General features: G+C 40.5%; 1 protein-coding gene across 1 annotated transcript; it reads left to right on the top strand.

The window, feature by feature from the left end:
- Nucleotides 1–2143: 2143 nt before the first annotated feature.
- LOC113010520 (vasoactive intestinal polypeptide receptor-like) lies at nt 2144–23198 on the top strand. The gene is made up of 13 exons (XM_026149614.2): nt 2144–2409; nt 3689–3782; nt 4756–4869; nt 13332–13438; nt 13514–13611; nt 14715–14841; nt 19598–19751; nt 21052–21112; nt 21562–21628; nt 21710–21801; nt 22023–22152; nt 22703–22744; nt 22861–23198. The coding sequence occupies exons 1-13, from the start codon at nt 2350–2352 to the stop codon at nt 23050–23052; spliced, it is 1338 nt and encodes a 445-aa protein (XP_026005399.1). The 5' UTR covers nt 2144–2349; the 3' UTR covers nt 23053–23198.
- Nucleotides 23199–23642: the final 444 nt, after the last annotated feature.

Genomic DNA, 23642 nt, shown 5'->3' with positions numbered 1-23642 from the left:
TTAAAGCCAGCAGTTTACATAGCAATTATCTGCAGTAACCAACTCCCACTTTAATTTTGAGCAATTGTTGCTTTCATGGCAGCAAATGAGGATTCTGATTGTCATCATATTTCACCCTGACGTCACGTTTAGGTTTTGCACAAGATGCTGTTGGACTGCTTGACAGCACAAACCTGTACGATGTCTCTTATTTTACTGTGAGCCAACAAAAAGAAACAGAGAATCGGGGTTTATGACAAAAGGTGCTTTTAATTTGCAAGACAACAGCAACGAAAGACGACTGCTGTCAGCATGTTTAGGAAAGTGGCAAAATGACTGCTCTAATGAAACCACGTGTCACTACGATGAGAGAGGTATTAATAATTCATCACATTTCTGACAAATGAGCTATCTGAAAAGCTTTCTGTTTAGCAACATGACTGTACACAGCTTCTGACGTAGCCCAAACCTGATAAACACCAAAGGCTCAAAATCAAAAAAGCTTTCTATCGTCTCTAAAATTCCACAGGCCTTACCTATCAGAACTCAAAAGCCCCAAAATGTTGCTTTTTCTTCCAAAGCATGTGGTGCCACTGGAAGAGTCTGCACATTTAAAGTAAGGCCTTGGTCTCTGGTTTTGATACCAGCAGTGAGTATTCTTCATGTTTTCAGTCTGCACCGTTCATCTACAATCCTTTGAGGGCATTCAATACAGCATGCTGTAATCACATTCACATGCATATGAGCTCTATTCTTTGACTGTTTACTGAATCTTATCTAGGAACAGTGTGCCGGCTATGACAGGCTTCATTTCCAGGAACTAACAAAATCATTTTTATGTGTGTAAATAAAGAGGTCATGTGAATGTCTTTATGCTCTTCTGTTTGTTTTTTTAAGAAAACAAGCATGGATGGTTCTAAAGTGACCTATGATAGAGCGGTGACAGTGCAGAATTGCCCCTTCCACTCGTCCCATGGGACAAGCTTCAGGTCCCTGAATTGGATAAACAGGAGAAGATGGATGGATGATTGGATGGATGATTGGATGGATGGGTGGATGGATGACTCTAGCATGTCCTTAGTTGGGCTACAGATGTGACGTCCTAATGCAGTGAAACTAGTGACCCATTCTATGACTGTGTCACATTGTTGTTAGTCACCTTAATGACAATAATTTTACTATTCATTTTTGATGGACTATCAGTTACTATCCTTTACTTTCTCAAAACTACCACAACCAAACTCCATCGAGTTAAAAACAAGTTAATGGAAGATGCTGGTTGTGGTTGGAAACCCGCTTTCAAACATGACAACAAAGTATGGAGGCACTGGTTTTTGATATGCTAATTTTTGTCTTCATGCTGGGAATAATTAATGGTCATTAATAATTAATGAAGTAACTTCAACCATGCAACATGGGTAATTGCATGCAGCTCTCTTACTTTACTAAAGTCAGAGGAAACACTTTGAAAGCTACAAGCATGCAACACAATTTTAACTGCTGTTAAGTTTGGTCAGAGTTAGATTACAGGCTGGTGAGTCTTGTTTATTGGTCCTTACAGATCCTTTTGTGCAGCTCTGTCACTGTGACTTGTGCAATGTGGAAAATATATATGAGTTTCAAATTGCCTGGATTCACCTGCTACAGTAGTTCTACCAGTTCTTTGCCATCCCTCCAGCTGGCGATGCCCTAAAGGTCAGGTTAGTTAGTTTATGCAAAAAATAAATAAATAATAAAAATCATGAGAGCAGAAGGAAAACATTCAGTACTACGCAAGCTGCTGTATTTTAACTTCTCCATGGATGCAGTTTCTATGGGATCCCCACCTCTGACAAAATCTTCCTGCTAAATAATGACAGCCCCTGACTGCCCCCAATCTGTATGACATAGTCTAAAAGACAAAACAAAAATATAAATACAACTAAAGTACAAGTCTCTCAAAAGTCTACAGTTCTTAAGTGGGATAAAGCTCTTTCTGTCATATCCCGTTTTTACGGTAGCATTGAGAGTTCAGCCACAGTTTAAAAGTACTTTTATTGTTTTCTTCATTTGAATCGACAAATACAGTAAATTGAATCTTTTTTCTTTGTAGGCGTCAACGCCCTCGTGTACTGACGTTCACAGGTGATGTTTCATTGGTTACTCGTTGGCTGTTCAAGGTAAATCCTGTGTGGGAGGGGGTGGGGGAGCAGGAGGAGGAGGAGGAGGAGGGAGACTTCAGGAGCGGAGCAGTTCACGCCGCTCAGAGCGCAAGACCGCACAAAACCAGCCGGTGCACTCTTGCAGTCCTGGGACGGATTCTCATTGTACTGTCACCAATTTTTTTTCTTCCTAAAACTATTTTTTAATGGTTTATATATTTCACTGGATATGTTGGTGGGATTTTCAAATGGCATTTTCCTCCTGTTCTCCTGCGTGTTGCTGGAACCCGTGAGTACACTCCGCTTAAAAACTTGACTTTTCTCATGACCTTATCTTGGGCTCGCTGTCAAGAGTGCCACAGCTGCTTGCCTGATTTAACAGCGTAAGCTTGACCACGCAGGTCACTGCGATAAGCCAGCAAACGGGTTTAGGGCTGATACGCATGCGGTCCTCCAGAGGTGTGGATGCAGGGCGCACCGCTGTGCCCCCGTGTGCAACTTAATTCCGTTTAGCATGTGTGGATGACGGGACTAATTTGGGTGTTTTTTTAAGGGTTTATTTTTTTTTCTTTTTAAACCTAAATTTTTGGAACGAAGTTCAAGTTCAGATAGTTCTTCGCTCCAGGTTTCTCTTTTCAGCAGCAAACAAAACGGTGGTCCTTGACTGGGATCGTTATTGAGGGACATTCATTGTCCTTTTATGACCAAGGTTAAGATGCATTACCAGGCGAAACAATGAACTTGGTTTCCCTTCAGGACACCATGGTAACGGCCCCATTTGTCTGCCTCTGCAGCCTCTCTGGTCCTCACCACGATTCTCTTCAAACTGTCTAATGTAGAGAAGCATGTATGAATCATACTGGAATTTAGATAAAATCCCCTACAATAGAACACCTGCACATCATCATCTGTGCAAACTCACAGACTGTTGGGCTCTTTAGCACATGAGTTTGATAATAAGAACGATGATTAGGCTGGTGAAAGTTTCCCTCTTTCCAACTTGCTTAAGGCTGCACTGATTGGTTAATGACAACCTGTTGTCTGGCCATCATCATGGGTGAAGTGATGCTGCAGAGCCTGCAGGTGCAAGATAAATCATAATCTAAATGAGGAAGTCATCTTCTGTATGGAGAGAAACTGGAGTCCTATGGGCTCATTTCATGGCTAACAATAGCCACAGAATACCGACTGATTAATGCGATAGAGAGGAGACTCATATATCCAAGTAAGAGCAGTAAATCTTCTGCTCCTGCAGATGGTCTGTATACGTCCCAATGGTAAATCCTCATATTTCACACCGAATCACTTCATAATTCCCAGTACATCATGAGGAATGAGGGATATAATGGAACGGGTCATCTCACGCGTCAAAGTTAAAGATTCACTTTTTGAAGTTCATGAAAAAAAACTTTGCAACAACATTTCCTTTAAAGATTAACGATTTGTCAAATGGTGCCGAAGTTTTTTTTGCATGCACCTGCACCCTGTCAGTGCTGCTAACACTTTTTAAAAGGCGAACACTGGCCAAAGAGAAGTATGTAAAATACATGCAAATACTCTCTTCACAGGTGTTTGCAGTGGCCACACAGATGTGCGACATGATGAATGAAATCGATAAGGAGAGGATCATATGCGAGGCTCAGATTGAAAACAGAACAACAGGTATGTCAGATGCTTCGTATGTGTTTACCACGAGCTACTTATTCTGTCTCATCTTAATTCACTAATGATACAAGTGAGCTCTGATTGAAGTGACACAGTGAACTCCAAAGACAACAAAAGCTGTCCAAGCCTCCCGTCTGGCTTTAGATTTACACCTTGCATGATTGAACACTGTTTTCCACCTAATGTCAGCCCCTTGTCACATATGCAGATTCAGTTACAGAGAAAACTGATCCCGTTTTTCATTTAAAAGAAATGCTATTAACAAATGCTTTTACAGTGCAACAGTGAAGCTCACCTGATCTGTAGTTTTTTTATGCTTTTGTTTTTTTGCAGCACATTATACACAGTGTGTACATGAAGATAGTTGTGTTTCATAGAGCCTCTGTGAGTGACTGAAACACTGTTGGAGGCATTATGGGACTCTGTTTGTTTCCAAGCAATGCAAAAGTAATTAAACTCTCATTATGTTTTTAATTTAAATTTGCAATAGGTTTAAATGTTGTCAGATCCTCAGGGTAATCGTGCAAATGTACCCTGGTAAGGAGATTTTTCATTGCGACAAACTGTTGAGCAGGTGCGCTGTGAAAGTGGCGTGAGCCGATTGTGCATCCCGGGAGGATACACACTGTGGAAAGACACGGAGATCTGTTGAATTCAAATAACAGCGTGTAACGAAGGGCACAGAGCTTTTTTATTAGTCATCGTGACAGCATGTTAACTCAGGTCATCTGCTGTTATGGGCCCAGCATGGCTGTAATGCCAGCTGACCTAAACTCACACGTATTGGCTGCCATGGGAACGCCAGTGCTCCGCCTTCACCTTAAACAGGCTGCTGTTTCCCACTTGAGGGGATTCATGTGTGAAACACTGAGCAAAATGTGAGCAAAATTAAGTTTCTCTCTATCTTTGGGCATGTGAGTTTAGGTAACATGCTTGTTTTTGGTCCCTCTCCTTCTTTGTCTCTCTCTAGGTTGCAGTAGGATCTGGGACAAAATCACCTGCTGGCCCAGTGCTGATGTGGGAGAGGTGGTAACCATCCTTTGCCCCAAATTTCTCTTCTTTCACTCCGAGGATGATCGCGAACGTAAGAATCAAGCTTGCAATATACGTTGCATATAGGTGTGTGTTTTAAAGAGAGTTAGAAGAGAAAAAGCACATTAGTTAATTTTACTCTTAGAAGGTTACAGTAATAAGTTAGTATTTAGTTATTTGACTAGAAAAAGTGAAAGCACATGGTAGAATCCATACATTTGTGGTGGAAAGTCACTGACACCTATTGGTAAATACATAGAGAAATTATAGAAGGTCTCAAAATGCCCATTTTTGCAAAGGTATCAGCATCAGCACTAAATTAAAGGGCAGTTTCTTTATACTTGCTTCACCTCCCCATCAAGCTTCATGGATGAGTAATCTTGCAGACAGACAGACGGACAACACTGAACATGCACCTCAGTGATTTCTTAAATATATCTGTGACTTAAAAAATATTTACAAGCAGAGTTAAAGCTGCTCTAAGTCATCTTTTGATATAAACAACAAATCTAATATCAAGTCATAAAAGTAAAAACGTTACCTGTAGCAAATGAATGCACAGATTTATCATCCATTCAGTCCCCAGTAGCAGAACGTAGAAACAGTCCGAGGAAATTTCCCCCAGAATTGCAGGAGACCAAAATCAAGCTCAGAGGACAGAAAATATTGGTTTTACTTTCGTCATGCAGACGGAAACAGAACTCAGTATCTGCAGAATGCAATGGTTTGCTATCATTCGCTAACTTTGTGTATAACGTAGTAATATGTCAATGATCTTTATTGCAGTGGTTGATGTTACAGGGCCACAAACCTGTTGACCAATTTTGAATTTCAAAGCCTTTATGTTTTGTATTTCTGGCTGTTGTCAGAGTAGCCTCAGGCTAAAGAATAATTTGCCTTCATCTCATCCAGTTTACTCTTAATGTTCTTGATTGTAATTTAGAATCTCCAACTAAACTACCATGTTTTGGGGCTGTGGGAGGAAGCCAGAAAGTATCCTTGCAGGTACACACAGAAAGGCCCCAAGAGGCTAGTGGCTTTGAACTTTTGACCTCCTTTCTGTGAGAGAACAGTGCTTTCCACCCCACCACCATGGCACTATTGTTGTAACCAAGGTGTGCATATGAGAATCTCAGAAAGCACAAATTGCCGCTCTGGAAAGCAGATGGGCTAAAGCAGGAGAAGACCCGGTGCCACTTCTGTCAGCTAAGAACAGGAAACTGAGACTACACTTTGCACAGGCTTGAAAAAATTGGACAACAGAAGATTGGAAAAATGTTGCCTGGTCTGATAAAGCTTTGATTTTTGCTGCAGCATTCAGATGGCAGGGTCAGAATTTGGTGAAGACAACATGCAAGTCAACAGTTCAGGCTGGCGATGGTACAGTGGGATGGAGGACATTTTCTTGGCTCGTCACAAAGCTCAGATCATTTCAAACTGGTTTCTTGAACATGACAGTGAATTCACTGTATTAAAATGCCCTCCACCATTACTACATGTCAATCAATAGTAGGTAATGTAGGTGAACAGAAGATTCATGTCATGCACGAGCAGCTATGGTGTCAATATGGACCAAAATCACTGAGGAATGTTCCCAGCATCTTGTTCAGCTTGTGCCACTGACAATTAAAGCAGTTCTGAAGGGAAAAGGGGGTCCGGCCTGGTACTAGCAAGGTGTATCTAATAAAGTGGCCTGTGAATAGTCACCTAGTTGCTAAGATGCTTTAAAGTCTCTAAAAAATAACAAATCTATCTGAGAATTTTAATGTAGTTTGGCAAACATGCCACATTCAAGATAATAAAAACAATTTCAGTCTTAAAAAGCCTATAAATAGTACATCACATGATTACTAAGCCTTGTAATGCCATTTTTCTTTTTTATGTCTGTATCCATGAGTCTGAGATTAACCTGAAATTAAATGTGTATTCATGGAAACATGAGTTAAGCATGGGATATTAAAATGAATCAGAGAGATGCTGGCGTGCTGCTCATCTCGATCCCTCCTTAACTTCCATTTTGTTTTTATTGTTCCAAATATCCCTGCTATTGAGCCTGTGCCAGTATCATCACGCTCCATATCTGAGACCAGAAATAGAAATTATGGAGTGTCCTAGTGGCTCATACTCATGATGCTATTTTGGCCCTACAATCTCTTATCTTTTCTACCACCACATCTTGAATATCATAAATAATACAATAAAATTCAAAACAGTAGCAGGAAACAAGATAACAACTTCCCATGTAGACGCCATACACTCATTAAAGAGCCACACTGGTTATTTGTTCTTTATTTGGTGAAAGCCTAACAGGGAAGTTGTGCTAATTATCTGTAAAGGAAAACACTATCCTGGGAATTTTCTGGCTGAATTGCACCATGTCTGTACAGTAGTTCCTGGGAATGTACCCCTTCGAGTTTCCTCAACATCTCCATTTGTCAATAATCGCCACGTAGCGTCTCCTCAGTTAATCACGAAGTAAGAGTTGATGGAGATGTTTATTTGTAGTTGACTGGCAAAGGGGCTTTAATTTAAAATTGGAGCCTTGAGAAATGTATCAGGTACAAACAGCCATAGCTGTAAAATCCCAGGTGTGGCTCTTTATAAAGCTATGCTAATCATAAAAAAAGAAGAAGTTTGCAGTGGCTAAATTTACCACGCTTTGTGTAATATTTATTGGCGGTGACAACAAAGCTGCATGTTTGAGCTGTTTGTTTTCAAAAATAATATTTTCTTGATTTATTCGTGTTTGTAAAGTTGTGGTTGGTCCGTTAGCTCAGCTCCTGCTGCTGATAAGACAGTGAAAACATATGAATAAACCTCTCCCTTCTATATTTTGAACATAGTGGCCGAGTTGTAGCACTAAAGGAGACGCTATACACCGATCAGACATAACATTATGACCACCGGTCTAGTATTGTGTTGGTCCCCCTTATGCTGCCAAAACAACCCTGAACCATCGACGTTAGCAACAGATCCTTTAAGTCCTGTAAGTTGTGAGCTGGAGCCTCCATGGATCAGACTTGTTTGTCCTGCGCCTCCCAAAGATGCTAGTTTGGATTGAGATCTGGCCAAGTCAACACCTCAAACATGTTGTGCTCATCAAACCATTCCTGAACCATTTCTGCTTTCAGCCACAGCTATCAGGGGATACAGTTTCCATGAAAGGGTGCACATGGTCTCCAAGAATGGTTTGATAGGTAGTACGTGTCAAAGTAACATCCACATGGATGTCAGGACCCAAAGTTTCCCAGCAGAACATTGCCCAAACCATCATACTGCATCTGCTGGCTTGCCTTCTTCCCATAATTCATCCTGGTTCCAGGTGTTCTCCAGGTAAGCGACACACACGTATCAGTCATCCACGTGATGTAAAAGAAAGTTATTCAGTTAAGGTCACCTTCTTCCATTGCTCCATGGTCCAGTTGTGGTGCTCGCGTGGCCATTGTTGGCAGTTTACAGCCTATACACAACGACTGATGTCTGTGTATTCTGACACCTTTCTATCATAACCAACATAAACTTTTTGGGCAGTCTGAGCTTCCGTAGGTCATCTGTTGTCCCCACGTGCATCAATAACCCTTGGTCATCCATGACCCTGTCGCAGGTTCACCACTGTTTCTTCCTTGGACCACTTGTGAAAGAGACTAACCACCGCAGACCAGGAACACCTCACAAGAGCTGCACTTTTGGAGATGTTCTGACGTTCAGTCGTCTAGCCATCATAATCTGGCCCTTGTCAAACTCACTCAAATCCTTACGATTTGAGGACAAAATGTTCTCTTGCTCCCTAATATATCCCACCTACTAACAGGAGCCACGAAGAATAGATGACCAGTGTTATTCACTTTATGAATGATGATGTCAGTGCTCATAATGTTATGCATGGTCAGTCTACACCAGTAAAGATAATATTTGAAAATTCAAATTTGATATCATGTTAGTACTACCCATAATATCCTGACTCCCCTGCTCCGAGTGCACTTCAGTCGTTAATTAAAGATGAATTTGACTAATAGCACTTTTGGATATTTTGTATAGATAGATGTATAGATGTAATAATAATATCATAAAAGTGAATTGTTTTGGTCAACAGGATCAAATAATGAAAATCCAGACTGAACAACACATATGAATCCACCCATGTATTACCCACTTTCATAATGGTACATAGTCTCAGCTCTGTTCTATGTGCACTGCTTGTCTTTGGGAATGTACAGGACACTTTTCAGTACAGCATATTTGCTACGCCCACATTTAACCCCAGAGCCATTATCCGGTTCTATAACCGGATAATGGCGTGCGATGTCTTGCTACCATCTCCGGGTTGAATTGCAGGTTTCCTGAAATGTTGTCCAACAGTCTGGAACAGACGTTGAGGTATGTTTGCTAATATTTGATGGGTGTGCCAAAAGTCTTACCCTGTCAGCAGCTGCATATACTGTAAATATATATATATAACACCTGACATTTAAAAAAGGTGGAGAGCAAAATAAACGAGCTGCCACAGGTGTAGCGCACCTGCACTCGTACTTGTTAATGAAAACACTGCTTGTATCATATACTGAACCTGGAAAGGAGGTCCTATAGCTGTAATCTAGCCAGTACTTGCGGAATATGCAGGGTACATTAGAACATTTTGTACCATCGAGTAAATATCAGCTACATGAACACTCAGTAAGGGGAAGAAAGGTTGTGTGGGAAGCTGTTATGTGGCCCAGATGGGAGATAGTATGATATGAGAGCGGATAGCACTCCAGGGAAAAGACGGGGCAGATGAAGAATCACTGGATCTGTGGGGTTGAAGTCAGAGGAGGCATATTTCACAGACATGTCAGGAGGTTTACAGGATCAACAGCCCCCTCTGTGCAGTGTTGTGCTGCATTGATGTGGACCATATCAATTATGCAGCAAATCACCTTATCAGCACAGGTGTCTGATGGTTAAACCTGGTCTACATTCAGGTCATGAAAGAAGGACTACTGAAGTGATGATGAACGTGCATCACTTTCTGTGCAAGAAAGCAGGAAAAAAAAAGTTTACGTCATTGAACCACTGTGTATTTTTCCTGTTATTTAGTTGTCGAAAGCTCTTTAAGGCCTCGGCAGGTTACAGACACACGATGCATACATTCTTCTTTGTAAGCGTGTTTCACAGAATGTCATGAAGTCTAATTTAACCTCACTCCTGAGAATAGTTGCAAAAGACTGAAGGTATTGACACATCCCGAGCTATTCATTTTATAAGCCTCACACACAAAAACAAGCATTGCGAAACATGGCGCCATAGAGATTCGGGGTCATAAATTTAGTTGAGACAGAGTTGCCATTCTCATGAACTCTTTACCTAGCAGATCTAACACAAACATGCAGCCATTCATCTCTTTTAATAGCGCTCACCCTCTCTACAGGCTGAGAATGACAGAGTGCCCAGCTGTCAACAGGTTCACCTACATGCTGCAATGTGAATTTGACATGAAGTTGATTTATAATAATACTATGGATCAAACATTTCGATATACTTAGATAGGATAAGGCTTTGACTGTACAATACTGGAGGGAAAAGCCAAGAAGTAAAAAGAAAATAAAAATGATTATGGGGTGATGAACTTGAACACTGAAAATCCTTGCAGTCATGTTTTGGGGAATGATGAAAGCATTCTTCTGGCAATCCCTCAAACAGGCTAAATCCAGTGGTGGCATGGGCTGAAACAGCAGGGGCTTAGCTTCGCCTTTGTGTCTTGTCATGTTGTTTGAGGAAGCTAAGCCTCCATCTTCTCTGCATTACGCTGCTCAGGTATTTGTGAGCGAACCAAATTTTGGTGCCAAATACATTCTAAGACTTTGGCTTGTTGGTCATTTCCCAACTCGGTGCTGATTTGATAGCGGCTGCGGAGTGATACGATTACGCAATGTGTGGAATGTCCTACATGTTGATTTCCACAGCAGCATTCAGGACGTGGATTAATTTGTCACCAGATCACGGAGCTTCCATTCTTTACTGGTAGGAAGGGAGATGAGGAAAGAAGTATGACATAATAAGAGACTGAACAAAAAGCACAGAGCAGTCAATCCATGCTTCAAGATTAGACGCTCATGAAGGGAGGGACATGAGTTTTCAGGTCTAATTAGTTCATGGATCCATTTCTAGCTTTCGTCACACTGTAAAAATCTAAATCCTCTCTGTATCATATGCCACATATTCTGCCTTTCTATTACATATGCAACAAGTGTAGAGGACGTAAATAGGACCCAAAAAGAGGCCTTTTCAATTGTTTTTGCTTTTGTTTTTCCACAAAACTTCGGAAATAGAAACTTTCTGCTGTAATCTGCCTAGCACTGAGGTCTGACCTGTACTGTACAGAGCTCCACTTATCTGTGCAGGGTCCTGCACTCAGCTAAGCAGATTTGCAAAAGTATAGACTTTCTATACTTACGTAGAAGTACAGATACTAGTGTTAAAAATACTCCAGAAAGCCTCTTAAACGTACTCACAGTAAGAAAGTGAAAAGTAGCTCCTTGAAGAACATTTCTACCACTTATTTTTGTGCAACACTATCTGAACCTTGTGCTCTATCATTGTAAAAATAAAATAATATTAGTAGATGTGAATATAAACTTTATTCCAGTCTAAATTTGAATTCTAATAAAGCTTGAATCAGGTAAGTAGAACATGAGCAGAGAAAAAGAAAGAAAATGAAAAAACAGCTCTATTTTGTGTTTCTTACATTGTAGAGGATTCAGCATGTGGGGAACCCTGAAATCAGTTGCCTCAGTGTGGGGAAAAGAATCATAAATCACAATAATTTCTATTGGGAGCTCCAGTAGATTTTCTTAGTGTACAGGCTGTGATCAGCTGATCTGCTGCTTCAACTGGATGTCAGCAGATGTTTTATGAGTTGTCTTGGCTGATTTCCATCCTCGACACTGACAGTACAGTGTGTATTCTGTCTTTTTTCTAGAAGGTATAAAATTGGTATGAAGGTGAAATTCGCTGAATGAATCTCAGCATCATCAGCTTAACTTCAGATTCATCTCTGCTGCACTTTATGTAACCTAACTCTGACCATGAAACCACAGCCACTGTGCACCAGTCACACACTGTTCTTTACTTTAAACCCCTCACAACAAACTAACCTGTTTATTCTGCAGAGGATTTTCATGCAACCTTTAAATAACACAGCGAGTCTACGTCAGTTTGTTTTGCAGCAGGTTTCACAATATGAAAAAACGTAATGTCATGTGTACAGACCAGATATCTGATTTAAAAATGTGAGAACTTACATGTAAGCTTTAAATTTCCAGTTTATCAAACACCACTGATCAGTCCTTATCTTTAACCCCTCTTCTTCCTTTCCTGTTCTGTCTTTCTTATCTGTCTCCATCTCTGAGTGAAGTTAGCTCTTTCTTTTCTCTCCCTGTAAAATACAGCACAGGAATACTGGACCTTTAGCTAGCAACACACTGTGAGACAAACTGCACACAAACAGTTTATGTGTTTGCTGATGTTTGTTGAGCTGATAGCAGCGTTGGATTTGAAATTACCTGAGAATTAAAAAAGATCACTTCTGTGGGGCTAGCTAGATGCTGAAGTACCACAAACATAACTTAACGACACCTGCAGTTGTTCCAGTGTTGTGCCAAAAATAATAATAATAATAAAACAAACATATAAAAATGCAGGCCCACTTTAACCCCTGACTATGGCCCACACTTTTGCCTCTTTCATCTGTTTTATACCACATCCTCTGGTGATTAATACACAAGCAGGACTGCCTTTCATGTGTTTCTGTTTAGGCTCAAATAGGTTTGATGTTTGGAGGCTCGCAGTGACGAAGCTAAGCTCCATTCTCCTGTAGAGCAGGACATACATATCTATGTCTACAGACATATCTAATCTTCAGCACTTCCAATACAGAAAATCTCTGGCCTGCTGTACGCTACTCCGGTCAACTACTGGACTCAGCTTTAACCCAAAAAGCTTTACTTTATCTTGCTGTAATTTCATTTACTTCATTGTTCTCGCAAGTTTGACTCTACACTTAATTTTAAAAAGTTCTATCTTTTGTTACCGCAAATCTGCAACACTGTATTTTGGTCATGCAGTTTTTTAATTGTCAGTCTAAATGCTCCTTTCACCTCTGCCCTCTGTGGGCAGAACAGACCAAAATATCCCTGCTTGACTGATGGCCACCTGGTGTTTGTGTGTACAGCCTTCACATAATTAAGAAACAGATGGAAGCAAGTGCACATGGGAATTGCCTCAGCATCTCTGAGCCAGTTGGGCGGCTGAGCCTCTTCAGTCATTCATTCTGTTTCCTTTGATTATTTGGGTGTATTCCAGGGAGACATGAGTCTCAGCATGTTTTAATTAAATGCAGTGGTATGTCTGCCCTGCAGCTCTTACAACTCCCATCTCAACAAGCACTTTATTGTACTGTTAAAGGATAGCAGGAAGAGCGGCGTAAAGAAATATCAATAATTTCCAGTGTTGTTCCTCTGTCCCTTTGCTCATTAGGTAACCTGTCAAAGACCTGCACTGCGGATGGTTGGACCTCAGTCAGCATGGACTCCTACATAGCAGACTGTGGATATAATCCCAACACCACCATGGATAGCCATGAAGTAAGTGTGGCAACTGGAACTTTAAGTGAAATGTCCCACACCTGATGACCTGTGTACTGAAACGTATTGTTACAGGAGGTATTCTTCCACGCCATCAAAGTGGGATACACCATCGGTCACAGCGTGTCGCTCATCTCTCTGACAGTTGCTATCGTCATATTGTGTCTCTTCCGGTAAGGTGATCCATCGTAACACTGCTTAATGTTCCCACATAAAGACAATCAAACACCTATTAAAGCAAGAAAACCCCGTCGATCTCTCATTTCCTGCATTTTATTGAGGTCTTACAGTCTTTTTAAACAGCAATGTAACTGGATTAAGTGGGAGAAGTCGTCCAAATGTGGGTGGGTGCAAGCAGTCACCAAGTCAAACCGTGAAGTCAGATCACTTAGATGAGCATCTGTTATTCACTGTATGCTCTGTCCTGACCTTAAGGTCACAAGGTCGTGGAGAAAAACGCATGTGAGTGATTGTTGGCGTAGATCATTAGAACAGGTTTAAGTGGCAAGTGTGTGTAGCGTCTAATAAACATCAGCTGGCTGTGCTTGCATTTCAGGCTGTTTGTGTGTCGCGGGCTAAACAGCAAGCGCTGTGTTTACTCTTTGGGTTTTTTGACATGTGATCGGGTTTGCATCCTGGAGCGGAGACGCAGGATGTTGGCAGCGCCTGCTGTTTATGTCGGGGTGCAGATGTGGCGTTCATGCAGCTGAGCGATACTTCATCGCAGCTCAACTGTCCTGCTGCGTTTACGCAACTCACCCCAGGTCATCGTGTCACGGGGAAGGTATTTGTTTGAAAGCAGGGAAAAGAGAGAATTTACATTAGTGACATTTTCTCAGCACCCCCTGCTTCTCTCCCCCTACACACCGATTTGTTCTTGTTTGTTTCCTTGCTCCGCATCCCTGATAAATATTATGTCCCTGAAAAAGCTACATCCAAAGTGGGAGACATGCAGAAAGCCTTTCATGACAATTGCAGGGTTTAAATGAATTGTGACATTTAGATAGCAGCACAGCAGAGCACGGTGGTAGGAAATTACAAGGCGATAATCGTGTACACTAAGTGCTTAGAATGGCTGCTGTCCTGAGCTGAAACGCACATCTGTTCTGTGCTCATCTGAACTAAGTCAGTGAAGTTTCTAGTGCATATTCTCTTGATACACGCTTTTTTTCTGATGATTTCCGAGACACATGAGGAGCTCATTCATTGTAACCAGTCGGGATGCATTAGGAGTACTTTGCCTGTTCATTTTCTGTGTATTTGTATTCTTCTTCAGGAAGCTGCAGTGCACAAGAAACTACATCCACATGCATCTGTTTGTGTCTTTCATACTGAAAGCTGTGACTGTTTTCATCAAGGACGTGGTTCTGTACGAAGTCGGCGAGACAGATTGCCAAGCATCTGTGAGTACGCCGTTCACCGTCCTTTCTCTTTGCTGCTGAAAGCTCTGCAGGATGATTTTTCTATTATTGAACTGGTTGCGCGAATTGATTTCCCTCTCTGCCTAACTGAAGTTCGGCATCGTTGCTCAGCAGCCGCTTTCCCACTCTGACTTTAATGCTTTGTCTCAAAGTTTACTCAGCGTTCTGGGTGTAGCAGTGTTTGCCGAGGCACTTCTGCTCTTAAAATGATGTTTCCCTTTTCATCTGTGCACCAGGATGTTGTGAGAGTTCCTGTTTGCCAAACATTAAGCCTGAACTTGAACATTAAGCCTGAACTACAGACAGCTTTGTCAATAAATCACATTCAGAGTGCTGTATTGACTTTATTACCACAACATGCCACAACGTCATAACTGATAAGTTAAGTATTTAGATAAGCTCCTAGATGTGGCATTGCTCCCTCTTATGTGATTGATCAAGTCACCAATGTTAGTGCTGCTTTCTTGCCACTTTATTACCAGAGAGGACTGGATCAACTCGCTATAAATCACCCGCTTTACTATATCACTAAGTGCTGTTGCTTAATGGCTGAGTTTAGACATTTCTCCTTCAGGGTACACCGGCTGCCCTGACCTAAACACAGCTGCTAAATATCTCACAGATTTCTAAACTCCTCAGTGAAAAAGCAAAAACAAAAGGAGTAAACTTTTGTTTACTTGGTGTAAGGCGCACTGCTTAGCTTGTAAAAATACAGTTGGGGTGAAAGCGGAAAACCTCGTGCAAAATAACACAGAGAGTTGCAAGAACACACATTCCTAGTTTTAATCTAACCCTGGAAACAAATCAAATGTTGTGTCACCACTTCATTTATGTGGATAACTAACTATAGACAGACCTGATAAATTGAAAATATGTCCTGTTTAAATTATGTCATTTCAGGACATTATAAAAACCTGGTCTTTAGAAGGTCTTAAAATACAACCTAAGAAGAAATATGAAACATGACATATTAAATACAATTTAAACCAAAATGCAAGATGCAGTGTGTGAAAAATTAACTACACCCTTACTGCTTCCAATTAAGGAAGGAATTACATGGATAGGTAGACTGTTCAATGCTCAGAAACTGCAAAAAATCCAAGGGCTACATTTTAAACTCAATAGACCTCAGTTAGTGTGTTAAATGTTAAAGTTCATGACAGTATATTTAGAAAAGGACTGAACCAGGGTTCAAGTATTGTCAGGACAAAGCCTCTTTCTTTTAAAAACCAACTGTCAAGCACGGTGGAGGAAGCATTATGATTTCGGCTCGCTTTGCAGCCACAGGACCTGTGAGTCAACCATGAACTCCTCTGTATGCCAAAGTATTCTAGACTCAGATGTGAGGCCAACAGCCGAAGCCTGGCTGAAACTGGACCATGTAACAGGATGATGATCCCAAGCAGAGCAACAAATCTACAACAGAATAGCAGAAAAAGAAAAGGTTTCAATAATTACAGTTCAGATCTCAACCTGACTGAAATGCACTTGTCATGGTTAGTGCTGTGGGGCAGGCAGGAAGGAGGACCCAAATGCAGGACTCACAGACGGAGGGTTAAACTTAACGCGCAGCTTTATTCCTGGGAAAAATCTCGAATACAGAAAACAAAAAGCGAAGCATAATAACTAGAGCTAACAAACTCAGGACTCAAGGAACTGGAAAACAAGAAACCTAAACTAGAAATCAGGAGCTACGGAGACTAGGAACACAGAGGAAACGCACAGCACTGAGGAGGTGTGTGAAGGTTAACGACGTGACAACAAGCAGGGGAAGACTGAGGACTAAAATACACAGGAGGATCACGAGAGGATGGAGAGCAGGAAAAAAACACAGCTGGGGCAAATCAGACATAATGAGACGAGGGAAGATGTCTGTGAAGGTTCTCAGTCATCCATCCGAGGGAAGGCAAAACTAGATACACTGACATAGGACACAGAAAATACGACACGTACACTCAGACACATGACTGACTGGGGAACAAGAGAATAAACCCGAGGGCAGAACTAAATCTAAGAACTAGAAATCACAAACCCAGAAGAACTAGAGAGCTACAAATGCAAAACAGAAACCGAAACATGGTTATAAACCAGGGTGAAACCAAAGATTACTAATCCCCATCCTCTCGTGATCCTACCAGTGTATAAGGACCCTGACAGCACTACTGGGACCTTAAGAGAGCTGTGGATAAATGAATGCCTGCAAACTTCAATGAACTGAAGCAATGTTGCACAGAAGAGTGGGCCAATAACGTCAACCCAGCAGGACAGAGAGTACCAAGCAATGTTACATTTGATAACAATGAAGAACATGGAAAAATAATAGAACAACAGTATAGTTTGATAACACTGAAATAAAACTAAGTTGCAAACATATGCATTTAATGTGTATCAAGTGTGATTGTTTATCTTAGATAAGTGAGAATGACCCTGATGTTAGTGGAACAGAAGCTCCCTGACAGCGTTAGAGAGGCTGGTTCTGTGTAATGTTTTACACTGACAGTACTTTGTCTGTTAAATATGTTAAATATTCACATTGTTCTGAACAAGAAAACAAATCCTATAATTTTTTTAGCTTGGCCCACGGGGACTAAAACTGGCCTGGCTAGTTTAAAATGTCTAGTCTGTTATGTTGTCCTCATCTTTTTACAGGTCAATGCATTTCCTCTGGATATACCTTTAAAGTGTGAATGTTTTAGGTAAAAAATACATCTCTGCAGCCGTGTTTAACGTGATATGAACGAAAAGTTAAGTAAATAATGCCATCAGAATTGAACCATATGTTGCTGCTGTACAATAAGGCAAATTCCACAGTAAAAAGGATTTATTTTAAACTTGATATCTAATACAAGCATCTTAGGACACTTCTGCAAACAATGCTGGTTTTAGTTTTGAAACCTTGTTCAAGTGTGCATGCAGCAGGACAAAACTGAGACTTTTGGAAATAATGGTCCAGGCACCCACGTGTGCTTCCTGTTTATTCGTCTCAAAAGCTAATCTAACACATTATGGATCGGCTTACAAATCTTGTTGTGATGTCATCTTTCTTGTGTGGGTACTCCACTCTGCCACCTGCTCAATTATATGCTTTTAGCAATAGCTGCAATTCACAATCATTAGCTGAAAGTGCTTTATGTTGTGAGGTATAACCAATGTTCCCTCTAATTTTTCATGTGTCTGAGCGAACACACAAACCTCCTGAGCGGTCCCTTGGACCACTGTGAGCAACATTAGACGTGTGCACTGTGGTCACGCCAGCATCGAATCCATCCAAGTTATATGGTTTATTAAAATAATCAAATTACAGCATTTACATTTATGTTAGACTACTTTTAATTACCTGCTTTAGCCCACTTACAATGAAAATTAAAAAAAACAAAAGAAAATCTTGAAAACAAAACTTTCTTTTTTTCTTTTCTTTTTTTAAAATAAAGCTCTGACCAGTATTATGAGAATGAGTCTGTGGTCTGAGAGAGAGTCCTGTAACTCTCTGTCTGCAAAATACAGTAAATAATGACAAATGTTGGGCAATTAATTATATAGTTACTTCTTCAAAAAAGTAACTGAGTTATGCAAACAAAGTGTTTTGCAGCTGTTTACCTAAAAATGCAGTCAAGGCAATTTTTAAAAAAATAAACATTTCAAACTATTTACAGAACAATCAGCTGTTCTGCATCAAATTTGATGCCACACAAATTATTTGTGCCACTCCAAAAATAATTTCTGTCCACTATGAGATAAAGGAGAACAACAGCCTGATACCTGCAGGCCTGACAACAGGAGATGTATCACTGCTGTAACACTCAGCAGTCGCCTCATTGTTCTGACACACACAACAAAACTATTGACTACACTACACACTGACTACACACTAACTACACAAGATTTGCGCTAAACGTCGCAAATCTCTCACATCTCAAAACACCGCCGTCACTCCTAAAACTCCCCCCTTCCTAAACAACAAAATGCCATGTTGCCATATCATTTTTTGATTGGTCGACATGGTACATTTTTCCACCAATAGGAAAGAGTGGGGGTTTTTTTGGTTTTGTTTTTGCTCACAGGCGGAGAGTGCTTTCAAGCGTTTTCCTTATAAAATGCTGTTTTTACCGTTTCTTCCTGCAGTAAATATAAACAACGACAGTATTCAGGAAAAAACCAAACATTGCATATTTTTATCATAACTCTGGTTTTACGTGGCCTATCAACACAATTTAAAAACTGGTATAAAGTCCACACTTTTTCCGTCAGTTGTTCCGTCTGTCCTGCTCCTGCTCTCTAACCTTAAGTTGTTTGCTTAGCTCAGCTGATTAACAACTTTAGGCCGTCTTGATAGTGAGAGTGGAATTTTAGGCTTCTTCTAGTTCTGTTTAACTCAATAACAATATTTGCCTGAAAACATTTTCCCATTTGGAGTTTTAAGTTATGGTGCAGACATTGCAGTGGGTCAGTGTGGTTTCTCCTAATATTGCAGCAAGGAGCTTTAAACTTGGATTTCAGTTACATTTACTGCAGATTACAGATCTAAATGGTCAAATACTCTGTCAGTATAATCAGCCCAACTACAAGATAGCACATGTGTATTGACCTTTAATTGCTATTTTTTGTGCCCTTGGGATTAGTTTGCTAAAAACGTCCTCAAGTAACCTTTTGAATCATTTAAATGGAAATAGATTTATATATGTATCTACATTCATTTGCACATTTCTGGTAAAGCCAATAACATGTTAATGTTTTTTAGGTGGGATGCAAGGCAGTGATGGTTTTGTTCCACTACGGGGTCATGGCCAGTTACTTCTGGCTGCTTGTGGAGGGCCTCTATCTTCATGCTTTGTTAGCTGTGTCCTTCTTCTCTGAGAGAAAGTACTTCTGGTGGTACATCCTCATTGGGTGGGGTAAGTGTTAGCTCTCATGCCAGTTATTGATGAGTAGGCTTACAGGTCACTCTCAGAATCTCATTTGCAAGGGGATCGGATGTGTCCATTTGTCTGTAGTGTCAGTGCAGCCATCAGGCAACCTGAATGCCTTCATTAGTCTTTACTACAACCACTGGATCCGTCCTGAAGCCTATTGCAGCTGGCATAAGGCAAGAGGCTGGATACTTCCTGGACTGGCAGTTGGGCCTTCACAGGGCCAAGACAGAAATCATTCACACTTTCATACTTGCAGCCAACTTAGACTCATCAGTTACCCTAACATGCATATCATGGGACTATGGGAGGGAACTGGAGTATATATTATTTTATGTAAAAGAGGTTTAATACATGCAGCTGCTTCAGAGAAATACTGAACTTTCAATCTGCACATGAATGAGTTTTCCTTAGTTTAGCAGCAGCAGGCGGCTGGCACCCGTCCTCATTGTTAGAATTCAGTCAAAGAGTCCAGCAATGCTTTTGGAAGGCAAATAGCTTTATGTATGTATGGCAAACGTAACATATAAATAAATTAAATTCTTTGCTGAACTTAGAGATCAAACAAGTAGACCTGAACTGCTATATTTCAATTTCAACAGCAATTTGGTCCCTGCTTTCATCAAAATTCATATATTCATAAAAAAGTTGCTAGGTGGAACCTTTGAGGAGTTTCATCTTATTTTCAGTTAAAATCTGAAAATATTTTACCTTTTGATCCTTCAGTTGCCTTTGACGTATATATTCAACAATATTTATTTTCCCTTCACAGTGAAATAAATCTAGAAATAGGCTTGAAATGTTGTGTCTGCAAGCAGGAAAATGGAAACAAGCCTTTCCCACAGATACCCAGGATGAATCAGTATTGGCACAGAGCACACATGAGTCGTGTTAAGAATGATAAGATAAGATAAGATAAGATAACCTTTATTAGTCCCACACGTGGGAAATTTGTTTTGTCACAGCAGGAAGTGGACAGTGCAAAAGTTATGAGGCAAAAATTAGAATACAATAAGAATAAATACAGTACACAACTGTACAGAATAGAATAAAATAAAATACTATATACAAGCATAGCTAAAAAGCAATATTGCTTCAGCTGTAAACGCATTCATAAGATTAACAGTGTGCTCATGCCCAAATGTGGTACAGATAAATAAATAAGTATATAAAATAATCTATAAAATAAATCACAGAGCTGATCATTTCTCTCTGAGAAACAGAGATCATTTTAATGTTGAAATAACTTAGAGGTAATTCTGTTTGTGTTGTAATTTGTCTGCAGGGGCTCCGACCATCTTTATCTCAGCGTGGGCGATAACGAAGGCTTTTTTAGATCACCCTGGGTGAGTTCATCTTCATCATGTTTTCTTGTTGATTAAAGTGAAGTTATCATTTGGGATGCACTGATTGTGAAAGTCTTAGCCAATACTGATGCAGATATTAGAATTACAGTTCTGTGCAAAAGCCTTGAGCCATACTTTAGATTTTGCTCTGAAAATAAGTGCAGCGACTTTTTGAAGCGTGCATACATCCATGGAAATATAAGAAGAAACCAGAGTTTGTATCATTGTAATGATTTTCAATATTTGGTATGAACAAACTCTTAGTCAGCTTTCATGTAATTTCTTTAAGAAGTCTTCATGAAAAGTCAAAGCTCCTCTTCTTTCATCCATTACAAAGATTAACAGCTGGTCTTCGGAGTAATTTTGCTGCCTCTATTTACAGTCCAGTGATGTTTTTTTATGATCTCTTATTGAGAACTTCTTGTTTGCATTTCCTTTTTTCCTGTCAGATGCTGGGAGACCATTGATGACGGCCCTTGGTGGATCATCAAAACCCCCATTTTAATCACCATACTTGTGAGTCAGTGCAGCTCTTTGTGAGTAACATTCCAATCTCAGCTTAATGCAAAATTAACCAGTCTGCTACTTTCGTGGCAGGTGAACTTTTTCCTCTTCATTTGTATCATCCGGATTTTACGGCAGAAGATGAATTGCCCAGACATTGGAAGAAAGGAGTCCAATCAATACTCGTAGGTATTCAGTGCAAAATGTCAGCATCTTGATCATAGTGCAGGTTGCAGTCATTTCTTATCAGGTGATGCTAATTTAATTAATTTTGCTGCTGTTAGGTTTTTATTTTGACTAAGCTCTTGCACAGAGACAGATACTCGACTCTGGCCTTTGTGGACCTTAACACGGCTGAACATGAGCTTTCTCTTTACTTTTTTTTCCTCCCATCTCATGTTTTTAGGAGACTGGCTAAATCAACTCTGTTGTTGATTCCTCTCTTTGGCATAAACTACATTATTTTTGCTTTCATCCCCGATGACATTCACCCACAAGTGAGGATGGTGTTCGATCTTATTCTCGGGTCATTTCAGGTAACGTCCCTGCATTAAGTCTGCAACACTTTCCAAATGGTGCACAGAAGCAGGCAGCACTACTTATAGATGAATGTGCGGATTTTATGCTTGAAATATTGTGTTTTAGACGAAACCGCTGCCGCAAGTGGACATCCTTTCATTTGATTGCAAAGTTTTATGAAGATAGTTTGTCAGATGGAGCAAATGAATGCTTGGTTTTGCTGACATGTTTAACTTTGTACGCTTGAATAACGAGTTTGCTCGTTTGCTGAGCATTAAATTGAAAGTAAACTCTGAGAGCAAAGTGCAGTGATGGAAGCTGTGCAATGGAAAGTTTTTCTCAATTTATAACCGTTGTAGTTCAAAGTGATATCTCCTGGGAACATTTCCCAGGGGATCTGGATGATAAACTTGCTGTCTGAGCCTGAAGTTGGTCGTCATTTTACCATCATTATTCATACGCAAGTATTTTGAGTGTTTCCCCAGCTGTGCGATCATACTTATATTTATGTGCAACAACAGCTCTTACAGGGCGGAGTGTGTGTGTTTTTTCCCATCTCTTCAACAGGGTTTTGTGGTTGCTGTCTTGTACTGCTTTCTAAATGGAGAGGTGAGTAAATTCTAACAAAAAAAAGCTCTCTGAGATAAATTAGCTAAATCCTGTGTTTCATGCCTGCTTAACGATGCTCCTCGTTCTGTTTGTCTACCTCTCTGCTTGTCCTGCAGGTGCAGTCGGAGATTAAGCGTAAGTGGCGCAGGTGGATGCTGCAGAGGTTTCTGGGTGCTGATACTAAGTACCAGCAGCCCTCCATGGGCAGCAACGGCAACAACTTCAGCACCCAGATCACCATGATGACCAAATGCAGCCCCACAACACGCCGGACATCTGCGTGTCAGGAGCGCCTCTCGTCCATCTGATATCCAGTTAAAGTTACTGTCACTCTTTGATTTAAATCCTTAGGCACTGAATGTGTGGCTCGCATACGCTGTTGCCACAGGATCGATATTGGTTACTGAGTATTTTTAGCGATTGCCTGTCAAAAATTGAGTGAGACTGAATTTTTCTTGCCAGAATTGAAAGGTAAAACCGCTGTAATGAGAGGCCTTTGGTTAGGGAGGTCTGCACCAACAATCTGGTTTCTGATATTTGTATGAAAGCCAATGTCATGTGGAAATATGTACAGATGGGCTCATACTGCATATTAGTGCTTTGTTGATATCTGGAACTGGAAAAGGCTACAGGCAAGTTATAAAAAGTTGGTCCTCAGTGTAACAATAATGACAGTAACGTGCAAAGAGAAAGCTCTTCTTAACCCTCATGGACACTGAAGTGAATTCAATGTCCTCTGACCAATAACACCAGAGACAAGCTGCAAGATGTTTATCAAAAGGGTGTGTGACAGAGGAGGTCTCCAACCACTAATGGCCCATGTTGCTTAAGGGAACAATGGAAGCAGCTTTATTGACTGTGTCAGGCTGCTGTGAATCTAAAGCACAGGCAGTGCAAT

Source organism: Astatotilapia calliptera, chromosome 18 (genome assembly GCF_964374335.1).
Source record: "Astatotilapia calliptera chromosome 18, fAstCal68.1, whole genome shotgun sequence".
Classification (NCBI taxonomy): Eukaryota; Metazoa; Chordata; class Actinopteri; order Cichliformes; family Cichlidae; genus Astatotilapia; species Astatotilapia calliptera.
The sequence above is the reverse complement of the archived record's forward strand: the minus strand, read 5'-3'. Positions and strand labels throughout refer to the sequence as shown.